General features: G+C 43.4%; 1 protein-coding gene across 2 annotated transcripts in view; it reads left to right on the forward strand.

Moving 5' to 3' along the window:
- The window catches only part of WDR70 (WD repeat domain 70), a 422360-nt gene that overhangs the window by 103416 nt on the left and 302911 nt on the right, over window positions 1–16033 (forward strand). For both annotated transcript variants that reach the window (XM_040338525.1, XM_040338517.1), the window contains exon 9: window positions 4351–4427. In XM_040338525.1, the coding sequence (XP_040194459.1) occupies window positions 4351–4427 (77 nt within the window). The remainder of the gene's footprint in view (window positions 1–4350; window positions 4428–16033) is intronic.

Consider the following 16033-nt stretch of genomic DNA (forward strand, 5'->3'; position numbering starts at 1 on the left):
TGCATCCTATTAAGGTGAAAAAACGTCCGATGCTTATAGGCCCCCGGCCCCCCCCCCCCCCCGTTTACTTACCTGAGCCCTCGAAAGTCTTGCATTGTAAACGCGCTGGCTTCTCGGCTCTTCATTGGATAGATTGATAGCAGCGCAGCCATTGGCTTGCGGTGCTGTCAATCAACTCCAATGACGTGAGGGCCGGGGCCGTGTCCTGTAGTTGGCAGCTATAGATGCCGAATACAGGACTCGGGAGAGTGCCTGCAAGGCCCTGTCAGGGCTGCCATTAGAAATCGTGAAGCCCTTTAAAGATTACCTGATTGGGTCCCTTCTCCCGTTTTCTTTGGCTGAGTTCTCTGCTTGTCCACCCAGTTCCTCTGGTTCCTCTAGCTTGTTGGTGCACAGTGACACATTGCCTATGCACTATGCCTGGCTGTCCAACCCAAGCAAAGGCTCTACAGCTCAAGCTCTGTCATCCCACCTGGTGACTGGAAGTGGGAGCTAAACCGAAGTGTGGATGCTGCACTGGCGCCACCTACAGACAACCATGGCCATGCTTGGGCCCACCTGCTGGCTGAATTAGACCTGCGCCAAGTATGGAAGTACTACCTGCACCGCACAGATTTTCTACTGCAAGTACCCCCACTGGTTCCTCGTAGTACTCCATGGCCCTATACTTTCCTCGCTCGATTCACAGTGCCGAGTTCCATTCCCTGTGATGTTACGACGCACGGGGACGGAGTTCGGCGCCAAATTCAAAAAGTGAAACACAATACACATACAGTATACGGTAATCTTACAGATTGCAGTACTTTATGAAACAAATACTCACACCCTTTGTACCTAGTGGTCTGGCCAGTGTCCTGCATGCAGTTTTATATAATAAAAACTGTTCTTTCTGCCTGGAAACTGGAGATTGTCCATAGCAACCAAAAATTGTGCCTTTACATCAAAAGTGCTTTTAGACCAGCTAGAAAACAGCGATAATAAATTAGAAGTGGGCTGTGCACAGGAGATGTCCTTGCAATCTGGACTGTTTTTGCGAAGAAGAGTGTGTAAATATTACCAAGTAAGTCAAGATATTCCATGCTAATAGACTCATTCCCAAAAAATCAAAAGGTGCTTCAACAAATTATTAGTTTTAGGATGTGCACATTTATGCAACCATATTATTTTAGTTGTTATATTTTTACTTCAGTTTGCTGTTTAACTGTGTTGTACAGTTTATAGGTCACATTAAAGGTGGGAAAAGTTCTGAAATATATTTGTCTAATTTTTTTACATTACAGAAATCTAAAATTTTAATAGGGGTGTGTAGACTTTTTATATCCATTGTATATTGGAGCTTTCTGTCCATCTGTCTGAGCGATTGTGGATTTCCTTGCAATGTACAGTCCATCGTCATGTGACATGCTTTGATGGCAAAGATGAAGGGTTTGGCCACAAAGGACCCTTTGCTTTGGCATAGAAGTGTATTGATAACACAAGAGCGGCACCCATGGTATTAGTCCTGTGACTAGCTATGGGTGCCGCACTGCTCCTCTTCTTGCAAACTGTACTAAAGAGTCTTGAACAAGGGGTACAATTCTCAGTGACTAGGTTTTATCTATTCTACAGCTACCATAGTTTTTTAGTAGTTGTACACTAAGTGATACTAAACACACAGGGGTAGATTCAGAAAGAATTTACGCCGGCGTATCTATTGATACGCCGCGTAAATTCAAATCTGCGCCGGCGTATCTTCTTTCTGTATTCAGAAAGCAAGATACGCCGACATTGGCCTAAGATCCGACTGGCGTAATTCTCTTACGCCGTCGTATCTTAGGGTGCATTCTCACGCTGGCCGCTAGGTGGCGCTTTCGTTGTTTTCGGCGTAGAGTATGCAAATTACCTAGATACGCCGATTCACAAACGTACATGCGCCTGGCGGTAGTTTTTTTCGTAGTTTGCGTAAGGCTTTTTACGGCGTAGCGTTGCTCCTGCGTCTATGAGGCGCACGCAATGTTAAGTATGGACATCGTTCCCGCTTCGATTTTTGAATTTTTTACGTTGTTTGCGTAAGTCGTCCACGAATAGGGCTGGACTTAATTTACGTTCACTTCGAAACCAATACGTCGTTGCGGCGTACTTGGGAGCAATGCACACTGGTATATGTACACGGACGGCGCACGTCAATCACGTCAGGTCATCATAGATTTACATAAAACACGCCCCCCTTCCACATTTGAATTACGCGCGCCTACGCCAGCCTCATTTACGCTACGCTGCCGCAACTTACGTAGCAAGTGCTTTGTGAATACTGCACTTGCTCCTGTAAGTTGCGGCGGCGTAGCGTAAATGCGATACGCCGAGCCACCGTAAGATCAAGCGCAGCTACCTGAATCTAGCCCACACTGTTTAATTTACATGATCCCTTTGCTTTATGTATGTGGATGATGGCACTCTGTTTATATAATAATAATCATAATAGCTGTCACATGACCCAGCTCTTCCTCAGCCCTCTGCAGGGAAACGTCGGTGGGTCCAGTCACATTTAAAAAAATAAATAAAAATAAAATAAACCGCCTTTGGAATACAGTGGAAAAATATATGATTAATATCAAACAAATGTTCTAAATCATACAAATAGACATTTGAACCCAAATCTTATTTGTGTGCAAAAACATGGTGTGGGCCATCTAGGTGGAGGTTCTACCAATCATGGTTTCATTCCTCTCCAGCCTGTTTCTATTGTTTGTATATGTGTTTTGAACTACAGGGAGAAGAAGCCTCCCTCTTTCAACATGTAAATATCCTGTCCCCATGGTGTAGAGCTGTTAAGTGGGAATGGAGGAAGGAGGAGGGGGTGTGCTGTCATTTATTTAAAGTCTATACGCTCACATGTGTGACTTCATAGTCATGTGGCCTGCACAGATAAGGAGAAGGGAACTGAAACTGGAGCATGCTCAGTGGATATATAAAAGGCTGGTCTACATAATCTGAGGCTGCAGTGGGGACACAGACAAGGAGGGAGGGACAGTGAACAATCAGGTTTATTGCAGAAGACTGATGATTAACCCCATAGTGACTCAGTATAAACAGCATTTACAGACAGTTTTTAATAATGTGAGTTTATTGACAATTTTATTTTTAATTCTAATTTAAAAAAAAATGAGGCTTACTTGGAAAAAAATTGTTTTAACCTGTTCCCTACCGAGTCATAGTAAAATGACGTCGCCGGGAACCCTCTGTCCTTCACACTGGACGTCATATGACGTCCTAGCTTGCTCGGGCGTCTAGGGGGCGCGCACGCGCACCCAGCCGCATTGCTCGGGACCCGGTGCCCGGCGGCTGCGATGGCCCGCAATCACGGCAGGACCATAAATCTGTGTGTGTAAACACACAGATCCATGTCCTGTCACCGGTTAGGAGACAGATGTGTGTTCCCAGTACAGAGGAGCACACATCGGTCTCCTCCCCTTGTGAGTCCCCCTCTCCCTACAGTTAGAACACACTTTAAGGAACATTTTTAACTCCTTTAGCGCCCCTAGTGTTAACCCCTTCCCTGCCAGTCACATTTACACAGTAATCAGTGCAGTTTTATAGCACTAATCGCTGTGTAAATGTGAATGGTCCCAAAAACGTGTGAAAAGTGTCCGATGTGTCCGCCGCAATGTCACGGTCACAATAAAAAAAATCGCAGATCGCCGCCATAAATGCCATAATTCTATTCCCTATTTTGTAGATGCTAGAACTTTTGCGCAAACCGATCAAATAAGCTTATTGCAATTTTTTTTTTTTTTGCCAGAAATATGTAGAATACGTATCGGCCTAAACTGAGGAAAATAAATGTTTTTTTTTAAAAAAAAATTATGATATTTATTAAATGAAAAAGTAAGAGAGATTGTGTTTTTTTCAAAATTGTCGCTCTTTTTTTTTGTTTATAGCGCAAAAAATAAAAAACGCAGAGGTGATCAAATACCACCAAAATAAAGCTCCATTTGTGGGGAAAAAAGGGCGTCAATTTTGTTTGGGAGCCACGTCACACGACCGCGCAATTGTCATTCAAAGTGCGACAGTGCTCAAAACTAAAAATTGGTCTGGGCAGGAAGGGGGTGAAAATGCCCTGTATGGAAGTGGTTAAAGGAACAATAATATTGTATATGATTTTTTACTTGCACATAAAATAAACATTTTGATGATGGACATCACCTGTGATGAAGCTTTTTATATGAAAAATGCATGAAAACATTGTATAGCCAACAACGCTTTCAGCTGACGTTTAAAATGGGCAGATGTAATACCTAATTTCCTAATGTTTGCTGCCTGCTATATCGGTTGTTTTATTAACCCCATTATGATATTACTTCTTTATTCCAGGGACATTGTGCTATGCTTAATGGGGGGTGCTGGCATCCAAAAATTAAGGATGAGTTTCTAACCTGCTCCAATGATGGGTAAGTCTTTTTTTCTTCTTATGTGACCACATGCTATGACATTTTCGTGGGCTTCTAGCAATAGACTCGGCTGCCTATGATGTTTTTGCATGTTTATTGTATCTGTGACTGCTGCAAGTTGTTATATTGGTATTTTGTAGGCACAGCTGGGATTTCTTTACATATCAGAATCAGCAGTTCCCCTCTGACAACAACAAGTTGGAGTAACAATGTTTAGGAGTACATTTATAAGATAATGCCTAAATTGTAGATTTGACTAAAAGGTGTAGTTTGACTGTAAAGCTTGGGTTAAATGAAAATTGATATTTATTCCATCCCAGACTGATATTTGTGGTATAGTATTTGAATGTTCACAATGTTTTTTTTTTCACCTGTTCCAACACTTCTGAGGTTTACCAGAAGATGTTCGCTGATGTTTTCCAATACTAGAGGGTGCAAAAGGATGTAGCGGCACTGTCCAAATAGAGACCCTTGTTCTCTGATCATTTTTGCATGAATTTCAGTTGATTAATTAGTAAACTTCTTGTATCCACATCCACGCACTCTCAAGTTCTTAGCTCCTTTTATGTGTGGCTTTGTCTTAATAAAGTCTAAATATACATTAAAGCGGGAGTTCACCCGAAAAACAATTTTTAACATTAGATTCATGCTCATTTTGTCAAGGGGAATCGGGTAGTTTTTTTAAAAACGAAGCAGTACTTACCGTTTTAGAGAGAGATCTTCTCCGCCGATTCCGGGTATGGTCTTCGGGACTGGGCGTTCCTATTTGATTGACAGTCTTCCGACAGGCTTCCGACGGTCGCATCTATCGCGCCACGAGTAGCAGAAAGAAGCCGAACGTCGGTGCGGCTCTATACGGCGCCTGCGCACCGACGTTCGGCTACTTTCGGAAAATCGTGACGTGATAGATGCGACCGTCGGAAGCCTGTCGGAAGACTGTCAATCAAGTAGGAACGCCCAGTCCCGCAGCCCATACCCGGAAGCGGCGGAGAAGATCGCTCTCTAAAACGGTAAGTACTGCTTCGTTTTTAAAAAAAACTACCCGATTCCCCTTGACAAAATGAGCATCAATCTAATGTTAAAAGTTAACATTTCCGGGTGAACCTCCACTTTAAAGAGGAACTGCTCTCCTGTTCTTAAAAGTTGAAGATTAGCAGCTACAAATACTGTAGCTGCTGACCTTTTAACAAACAGGTACTTATCAGCTTATGGGGTCCAGTGCTGTCTGCCCCAGAACCGATTCTTTGTTCAGACCCCTGGTGCTGCCATTTTGGACATGGGAGTTGGCTATGACTTCCTGATGTGATCAGAGTAGAAGGACCCCCTTAGATTGGTGGTCAGTGGGATAAAGACACCATTACACTGATGGTCAGTGACAACAATGCACCTTACAGTGATGGTCAGTGGGGAAAATGCTCCTTACATTTTTGGTTAGTAGGTAGACTGCTCCCTACGTTTTTGGTTAGTAGGTAGACTGCTCCCTACGTTTTTGGTCAGTAGGAAGAATGCTCCCTACATTTTTGGTCAGTGGGAAGAATGCTCCTTACATTTTTGGTCAGTGGGAAGAATGCTCCCTACATTTTTGGTCAGTGGGAAGAATGCTCTCTACATTTTTGGTCAGTAGGAAGAATTCTCCCTACATTTTTGGTCAGTTCGAAGAATGATCCCTACATTTTTGGTCAGTGGGATGAATGCTCCTTACATTTTTGGTCAGTGGGAAGGAAGTTTCTTACATTTTTGGTCAGTGGGAAGAATGCTTCCTACATTTTTGGTCAGTGGGAAGAATGCTGCTTACAACAGAACCCAGGTGTACCACCGAGTGAAATGCAGAGATGTACTTGACATTAGGGATGAGCTCCAGTGTGTTCGCACAGTCCACATGCAGAGCCCGCCAGGAAGTTTGCATGTCGCTGCGCTAATCACAGGCAGGGAGACATTGTCCCGATGCTCGGCTGCAGAAATCGTGAAATGTCTCAGTGGCTGTAGTTAGCGCAGCGCCGTGCAGAGCCCGCCAGGAAGTGGACTGTGTGAACACATCCACAAAGATCTGCCCCGGCGCATCGTATCCGAGATACGCTACGCCGCCGTACCTTACCTGGCTTTAAATCGAATCCTGGAAGAATTTGCGCCGTAAGTTACGGCGACGTAGTGCATCTCAAGCAGCGTAACGGCGCGGAATTCGAATTGGCGATTAGGGGGCGTTTCATTTAAATGAAGCGCGTCCCCGCGCCGAATGAACTGCGCATGCGCCGTCCCTAAATTTTTCCGACGTGCATTGCGCTAAATGACGTTGCAAGGACGTCCATTTTTTTTTAACATAGACGTGAATTACGTCCATCCCGACGACTTGCGCAAAAAAAAAAAGAAAAATTCAAAATAAACGCGGGAACGACGGCCATACTTAACATGGCAAGTCTAACTATACGCCGCAAAACACCAGCTTTAACTATACGCCAGAAAAAGCCAACTACAGACGACGTAAGAGAATGCGACGGCCGCGCGTACATTCGTGGATCGTCGGAAATAGCTCATTTGCATACTCGACGCGGAAAACAACGAGAACTCCACCCAGCGGACGCCGAAGTATTGCATCTAAGATTCCGAAGGCGTACGAAGCCATACGCCTGTCGGATCTAACCCAGATGCCGTCGTATCTTGGTTTGAGGATTCTAAACCGAAGATACGACGCGGGAAATTTGAAAGTATGCCGGCGTATCAGTAGATACGCCGGCGTACTCGCTCTGTAGATCTGCCCCTATAGCTCTAACAAGCAGGGCGCTATATAAATCCTGTAAATTAATAATAATACAACCTGCATAGATGGATTGAATCTCGCCAGGTTCAGCAGGGACTGGCTGAGATTTGATCCATAGGCACGAAATCTTGTTTAAATATTTTGCTTCTGAGACCGTATGGAGGTTGTCATTTCACGTGCGCTTAGTCTTTAAATATTGGAGCAAGCAGGCAGGTGATTATTTCACTTTATAAATATTTCTGATGCTTTGGCTTGGCAATATATATAAAAAATCTCATCATGAAATCTGTTTCTCTTTACCTCTCCATTAACAGTCTCCGCTTCACATCCATCACTGGTGTAACTTTAGATTCCAGAAATGCAGCCTGCATTCTTGTTTGAAGATGTCCGGGCTCCTCTTACAATAGGAGCGGCCGGCCATGTCCGAAAGGCCAGATTTAAGTGTTTCATTTACTGCCAGTTTATTTGTCGGTTATGACTGTTTTCTACGTTTTTCTTTTTGGCCTAATCCTTCCCTAAATACCTTTCATGCCTGTGATCATCAGGTCATTAAGAGGAAATGCAGGTTTTTACACTGGAAATAGCTTGTCTGTGTATGGCTGAGGTGTTGTCAAGATGTGTCCTACACGGGGTCATGACATGGACTCACTCAAGTGCATCTCAAGCCATTTACTCCTTTCATTAGGGTCACTAAACCGACCGTGTGCCATAACTTACCATTGAGTTCTTTTCTGTTGGCCTGTCAAGACATTTCAGGCTTCAAAGAGCTAGTAATTGTTTTCTCTTAGTGGTTAACAGCTTTGTTGCCGGGATTTAATTTTGTTCCACTTTATGTGACGGGCCTGAGCAAGTGCACTTATTTATCTTCAGTCTTTAGAGTATCCGGGAAGAATGGCGTTCTAGACCATGGATCGTTGGACAATAGAGCATGGACTACTAGGTTGTGTTGCTGACAGTTTCACAAGCTACCTCTGCTTGTTAAGAGTTTATGTTCATGGACATATTTATGTTTGGCAATACACCTGTACTTTTAAGCTCCCAGGAGCCCCAGCTGCTATGTAATACTGCCCATAGGCGTAAATTACAAAATATGCCTTATGTGGGTATAGGTGTGTAAACACTGGTACTTGTGTATTGCATGTGCAGGTGAATGGGTATATTTTCCCCCGAAGCATTTGGGAAAATATGTAAATGTACATGCACGGGTAAATGGAGGCAGGAGTGGTTAGCACTTCTACCTGCCAGCACTAGGGTCGTTGGTTCGAATCTGAAGCATGACCATATCTGTACATAGAGTTAGCATTTTCTCCCTTTTCCTCCGTGGGTTTCCTTCGGGTACTCTGGTTTCCTTCCACACTTCAAAGACATGCTGGTAGCATAGGCGTGCGCACAGGGTGTGCCAGATGTGCCCAGGCACACCCTAATCACCCTGTGAAGCACACATTCCCCCTACTGCCCTGGCTCCCCGCAGCACAGCCAGCTTCCCTCCTCTCTTATCAGCTGTTGCTCTTGGGATGTTTTAGAAGTGGGGAAGGGGCCAGTAAATATGTAATTTATCAGCCCCTTCCCTTTCTGAATGAACATCGTGATGTGAGTGATCGATAGTGTGTGTTTGGGCTTTGGGGTGCACACCCTAATGCAATAGGCTGCGCACACCTATGGCTGGTAGGTTAATTGGCTCCTGTCTAATATGCCCTAGTACATATGAATGTGAATTGGGTACCTTCCATTGTAAGCTCCTTAAGGGCAGGGACTTGTGTGAATGTATAGCACATATGTAAAGTGCTGCATAAATTGACGGCACTATATAAGTACCTGTAATAAATTGGTACCAGCGCTTACACACGTGTACCTGCGTACAGCATTTTTTTGTAAGTAGCTTGGGCCTTAGGTGTGTCACAAATGCAGGCCTATTTTATGCTGTATGGCCATACGCCTGCAGTTACTGTACATCCATGTGCATAAATACTAAAATGTATGTATAGCCAAAACATTTTTTATGTTTTAATTTTAATTTCTTTTCAGTTTTGGGTAGAGTAAGAAAAGGTTAAAAACCCCTGTTGGTTTATTTTATATTTCTGGCAGATCATAAGGTATTTTTCTGTATTTAGTGTATTTAAAGGGACAAAACATAGGGAAGATGAGCTATCTGAAAAATGCATTTAAAAAAAAGTTATAAATTGATTTGCATTTTAGTGAGTGAAATAAGTATTTGATCCCCTATCAATCGGCAAGATTTCTGTCTCCCAGGTGTCTTCTGTACAGGCAACGAGCTGAGATTAGGAGCACTCTTAAAGGAAGTGCTTCTAATCTCAGCTTGTTACCTGTATAAAAGACACCTGTCCACAGAAGCAAGTAATCAATCAGATTGCAATCTCTCTACCATGGCCAAGACCAAAGAGCTGTCCAAGGATGTTGGGGACAAGATTGTAGACCTACACAAGGCTGGAATGTGCTACAAGGCCATCACAAAGCAGCTTCGTGAGAGGGTGACAACAGTTGGTGTGATTATTTGCAAATGGAAGCAACACAAAATAACTGTCAATCTCCCTCAGTCTGGGACTCAATGCAAGATCTCACCTTGTGGAGTTTCAATTCTCATGAGAATGGTGAGATATCAGCCCAGAACTACATGGGAGAATCTTGTCAATGATCTCAAGGCAGCTGGGACCATCGTCGCCAAGAAAACAATTGGTAACACACTACGCTGTGAAGGACTAAAATCCTGCAGCACCTGCTATGTCCCCCTGCTAAAGAAAGCACATGTATAGGCCCATCTGAAGTTTGCTAATGAACATCTGAATGAATCAGAAGAGAACTGGATGAAAGTGTTGTGGTCAGATGAGACCAAAATCAAGTTATTTGGCATCACCTCAACACGCCGTGTTTGGAGGAGGAAAAATGCTGCCTATGACCCCAAGAAAGCCATCCCCACTGTCAAACATGGAGGTGGAAACATTCTGCTTTGTGGGTGTTTTTCTGCTAAGGGGACAGGACAACTTCGCCACATCAAAGGGATGATGGACGGGGCCATGTACTGTCAAATCTTGGGTGAGAACCTCCTTTCCTTAGCCAGGTCATTTAAAATGGGTTGTGGGTGGCTATTCCAGCATGACCATGACCCAAAACACACGGCCAAAGCAACAAAGAAGTGAAGAAGCACATTAAGGTCCTGAAGTGGCCTAGCCAGTCGCAAGACTTTAATCCCATGGAGAATATGTGGATGGGAGCTGAAGGTTTGAGTTACCAAGCGTCTGCCTCGAAACCCTAATGACTTGGAGAGGATCTGCAAAGAGGAGTGGGACAAAATCCCTCCGGAGATGTGTGCAAACCTGGTGGCCAACTGCAAGAAACGTCTGACCTCTGTAATTGCCAACAAGAGTTTGGCCAACAAATATGAAGTCATGGAGCCAGATTCACAGACAGCAGTGTATGTTTGAGCGGGCGTAGCGCAGCTCATATGCGCTACGCCGACGTAACATAGAGAGGCAAGACCAGTATTCACAAAGCACTTGCTCCCTAAGTTACGGCGGCGTAGCGTAAATGAGCCGGCGTAAGCCCGCCTAATTCAAATTAGGAAGGTAGTGGGCGTGTTGTATTAAAATTAGCCGTGACCCCATGTAAATGAATTCCCGAACGAGCGGCGCATGCTCAGAACATAACCTACGCCCAGCCCCATTTACGTACGACTTACGTAAACGACGTAAAATCCGACGGCTGTTCCATCGTCCATACCTTTGCATTGGCTGTGCAACCTATAGAGGTGTTTTATCTTTATGCCGGACATACGCCTTACGTAAACGGCGTAGCTTACTGCGACGGGCGCAAGTACATTCGTGAATCGGCGTATCTCGCTCATTTACATATTCGACGCGTAAATCAATGGAAGCGCCCCTAGCGGCCAGCGTAAATATGCACCCAAGATACGACGGCGTAGGAGACTTACGTCGGTCGTATTAAGGCAGAATTCAGGCGTATCTAGTATGGAGAATAAGGCGCATAGATACGACGGCGCATCTGTACACTTACGCTGTGTGTGTGTGTGTGTGTGTGTGTGTGTGTGTGTGTGTGTGTGTGTGTGTGTGTGTGTATATATATATATATATATATATATATATATATATATATATACACACACACACACAAATATAAAAAAATATTATCTATTTTGCCCTGACATACTTGTAGGCCTCATTCACACAGCTAAGTTGGGCAGTGTGCTGCCAAGAATTGTCATAAATTTGCGGCACCTATGCACGGGTGTCTTGCATGTAACTGAGAGAAACGCAATGCCCCAAACACGGGTAGCAGTCATGTGTCTTGTGGGGTTTCTGCACAACAAAACATGCTTCATCAAACACGTTTGGCACAGTGCCAAAATGTGGTACTTGAGTATCTTTGGAGTGTTGGTCACGCAGCAGACAGCCAATTCAAGTAAATTTACTGTTGCGCCTAAAAAAACATGACACAAAACACAACGCCTTGCTATGGTCAGATGTGAATATAGCCTAATGGCGTGTAGTTGCTTGGATGTGTGGTTACATGTGAACAGCCGTGGTGCCCATCAGTCTGCCATTGATTTGTACAGGATGCTGGCCACGACTGATCACAAGCGCGTGCACACCTGCCTCAGCTTTAGGCTAATTCTTGGAAGCACACAGCCCAAATCACCCATGTGAATGTCGATATTTTACTGTTCTGGACCAGATCTTTTCCTCATTTCTCCTGGCTTTTTATGTTTTGGAAAATACTTTCATGTAGTTATGGTAATTAGAAAGCAGTGCACCCTATGTAGGCATCACTGACAGTAATTCCAAGCGGGTCTGATCGATGTTCACAGGTGTATATACAACTTCAGTTCTTGCTTTGAACTGCATTGCCCTCTTCTCCCAGACTTTTAAGCAATCCTGTTTTTTGTTTTTTTCCCTTCAATGCTGATAAGTGTACATTTTTTTTTCTCCAAGATTGCAAAATTGAATCACAGAGCGAAAGTAATCCTTTAAAGCTGCGTCCAGTTCTAGGAAATGATGCACACATGAATTCGCCTGCATGCTGATAAAGCTAATGTGTTGCCGATAAGATAAGGGGCAATGTTTATCTCTCTTAGCGGAGGCAAATTAAATGATTCTCAGACTTTATAAGTAATGCTTCAAGGCATGGGGTCACCTCCCCTGGGTTTGGGTCATTAACTTTATTAGCTCTCTGAAGAGCTTGTTTATTTTAAAGCACCCACATGATGTTTGCCTTCCAGCTATATATTAAAGAACTTCCAATTGATATAAATGCATTTGCTGTTAGAGAGCAAGACTGATATCTAAACTACCTGGAAGAAGTTGAAAACACAATTTAGAAATGATCAAAGAGATGTAGGCGCACCTTATGCGTCTGCTTATTGTATGGACTGAACACAGGGAAACCTTCCCTGCGTTTTATGCCTGTGAAGGTTCTCATTTACCTAAGTCAAGGAATAGCTAGTAGTCCTTAATCACATTCAACTGGGGTGGGGGCCTTCAAGGGCATCTGTCCTCCACATATTATGCCTTTTTTATCATCTCTACCCTGGCCATTGGAACCCAATTCACACCGTTAACAATGTAAATTAAAGGATTAACACCTATGGAACCTTACTAATACAATGGATGGGATTATGTGGCTATTACAGTGTAGTTCTACAACATCCACACCTCTCATCCTGTTTTTAGACATTAAGCAGCTACATGTTTCATGGTTATTGGATCAAGGTATTGGTTCCAATATAGTGTATACAGTCATGGCCGAAATTGTTGGCACCCCAGACATTTTTCCCGAAAATCAAGTATTTCTCACAGAAAAGTATTGCAGTAACACATGTTTTGCTATACACATGTTTATTCCCTTTGTGTGTATTGGAATAAAACAAAAAACGGGAGGAAAAAAGGCAAATTGGACATAATCTCACACAAAACTCCAAAAATAGGCTGGTCAAAATACTTGGCACCCTTTCAAAATTGTGGATAAATAAGATTGTTTCAAGCATGTGATGCTCCTTTAAACTCACCTGGGGCAAGTAACAGGTGTGAGCAATATAAAAATCACACCTGAAAGCAGATAAAAAGGAGAGAAGTTCACTTATGGCCCATACACACGATCCGAATATCGTACGACGGATCGTACGACTTTTTTCGCTTTATAGTCGCAAGTAAAATGAAATAGGTTATTAAAGTCACAAATTCTCGTACGACCGAAAAAAATAATCGGAAGTGATGTCATGTGTTGTGTTGTAATGTATTTGTATTGTATTTTCGGACGACAACTGTACTGACTAAACGAAAATCGTACGATCTGACATCGTACGCGGAAAAATTTCGTGCATGTCCGATCGAATAATATCGGATGAACTGTCGTGATCGGCTCTTGAAAGTAGTGTACACACGATCTGAAAATCGTACGATTCTTCATCGAACAATCGTTTTCGTCCGATATTCGGATCGTGTGTACACTACTTTCAAGAGCCATTAGTCTTTGCATTGTGTGTCTGTGTGTGCCACACTAAGCATGAACAACAGAAAGAGGAGAAGAGAACTGTCTGAGGACTTGAGAACCAAAATTGTGGAAAAATATCAACAATCTCAAGGTTACAAGTCCATCGCCAGAGATATAGATTTGCCTTTGTCCACAGTGCGCAACATTATCAAGAAGTTTGCAACCCATGGCATTGTAGCTAATCTCTCTGGGCTTGAACCGAAGAGAAAAATTGATGAAAGGTTGCAACGCAGGATAGTCCGGATGGTGGATAAGCAGCCCCAAACAAGTTCCAAAGAAATTCAAGCTGTCCTGCAGGCTCAGGGAGCATCAGTGTCAGTGCGAACTATCCGTCGACATTTAAAATGAAATGTCCTGGCAGGAGACCCAGGAGGACCCCACTGCTGACACAGAGACATAAAAAAGCAAGACTACAGTTTGCCAAAATGTACTTAAGTAAGCCAAAATTCTTCTGGGAAAACGTCTTGTGGACAGATGAGACCAAGATAGAGCTTTTTGGTAAAGCACATCATTCTACCGTTTACCGAAAACTTGAATGTGTGCAAGACATCATGAAATCTAAGGATTACCAAAGGATTTTGGGTCGCACTGTAGAGCCCAGTGTCAGAAAGCTGGGTTTGCGTCTGAGATCTTGGGTCTTCCAGCAGGACAATAACCCCAAACATGCGTCAAAAAGCACCCAGAAATGGATGGCAACAAAGCGCTGGAGAGTTCTAAAGTGGCCAGCAATGAGTCCAGATCTAAATCCCATTGAACACCTGTAGTGAGATCGTAAAATTGTTGTTGGGAAAAGGCACCCTTTCAATGAGAGACCTGGAGCAGTTTGCAAAGGCAGAGTGGTCCAAAATTTCCGGGTGAGAGGTGTAAGAAGCTTATTGATGATTATACCAAGCGACTGATTTCAGTTATTTTTTCCAAAGGGTGTGCAACCAAATATTAAGTTAAGGGTGCCAAGAATTTTGACCAGCCCATTTTTGGAGTTTTGTGTGACATTATGTCCAATTTTCTTTTTTCCTCCCTTTTTTTTTGTTTTGTTCCAATACACACAAAGGGAATTAACATGTGTATAGTAAAACGTGTTGCTGCAATACTTTTCCGAGAGAAATACTTGATTTCCTGGAATTTTTTTGGGGGTGCCAACATTTTTGGCCATGATTGCATATAATAGTTTTACTAATGGGGCAGCACAGTGGCTAAGTGGTTGGCACTTTTGCATAGTAGCACTAGGGTTCCTGTGCCTGCATGGGTCTCCTTCGGATAATCTGGTTTCCTACCACACTCCAAAGACATGTTGGTAGGTTAATTGTCTCTGGTCTAAATTGATCCTAGTATGTATGAATGTGAGTTAGGGGCCTTGGACTGTAAGCCCCTTGAGGGCAGGGACTGATGTGAATGTACTATCATATAATATATATTTTGACAGGAGGAGACGCTGCAAATTTGGGTTAATTAAAAGACACTGAGTGTGGCTCAGTGCAGGGCTACAGAGTGTAGCTATGGAGTGGAGAAAACTTATTTTGCAGCTTTCTCCAGGTTTTGGTATACCTGGAAGTTGGGAGATTCCATAGTGTCTTGAGTGGGACAGAATCTCCAACCGTGTCCTAGGTTTTGTAGACCAGCAGGGTGTGTGCTCAGGTAAGCACAGCCCTTATAATGAAAGTATAGGTATACCTCATGGCTCCCAGTTGGAGACATCTCTACCCAACAGACAGGACTGGGGGTCCGTGCATTGGGTGTCAGTAGGACCTCCATTCCTCTCCAGGAGTCAGAGGGGCTTCAGGAGGCAGCCAGAACATGATTGTCTGCAAGAGACCGTAAGCGGCCTGAGGACTAAGACCTAATGAGCTGTGTGCGTTCGAGTGTACCCGTTGGCACTGAAGACCCATGAAAAGAGAAGAGGTACTGCTCAATAGAGAGCCAGATGGGCTAGCATTTACGTTTGTTGTATTTTTCCTGGAGAAGAACCCCACCTTTTTTTGTTTGCCAACCAGGCTCTTTTAAAATATAGTTCCTGACTTTCATTAATCACTTGAAAATGCATCTACCATTAGAGCTAACGATCCCCAATGTATGTATGTGTATATATGTGTGTGTGTGTGTGTGTGTGTGTATATACAGGCAGTGCAGAATTATTAGGCAAATGAGTATTTTGACCACATCATCCTCTTTATGCATGTTGTCTTACTCCAAGCTGTATAGGCTCGAAAGCCTACTACCAATTAAGCATATTAGGTGATGTACATCTCTGTAATGAGAAGGGGTGTGGTCTAATGACATCAACACCCTATATCAGGTGTGCATAATTATTAGGCAACTTCCTTTCCTTTGG

Source organism: Rana temporaria, chromosome 1 (genome assembly GCF_905171775.1).
Source record: "Rana temporaria chromosome 1, aRanTem1.1, whole genome shotgun sequence".
NCBI lineage: Eukaryota > Metazoa > Chordata > Amphibia > Anura > Ranidae > Rana > Rana temporaria.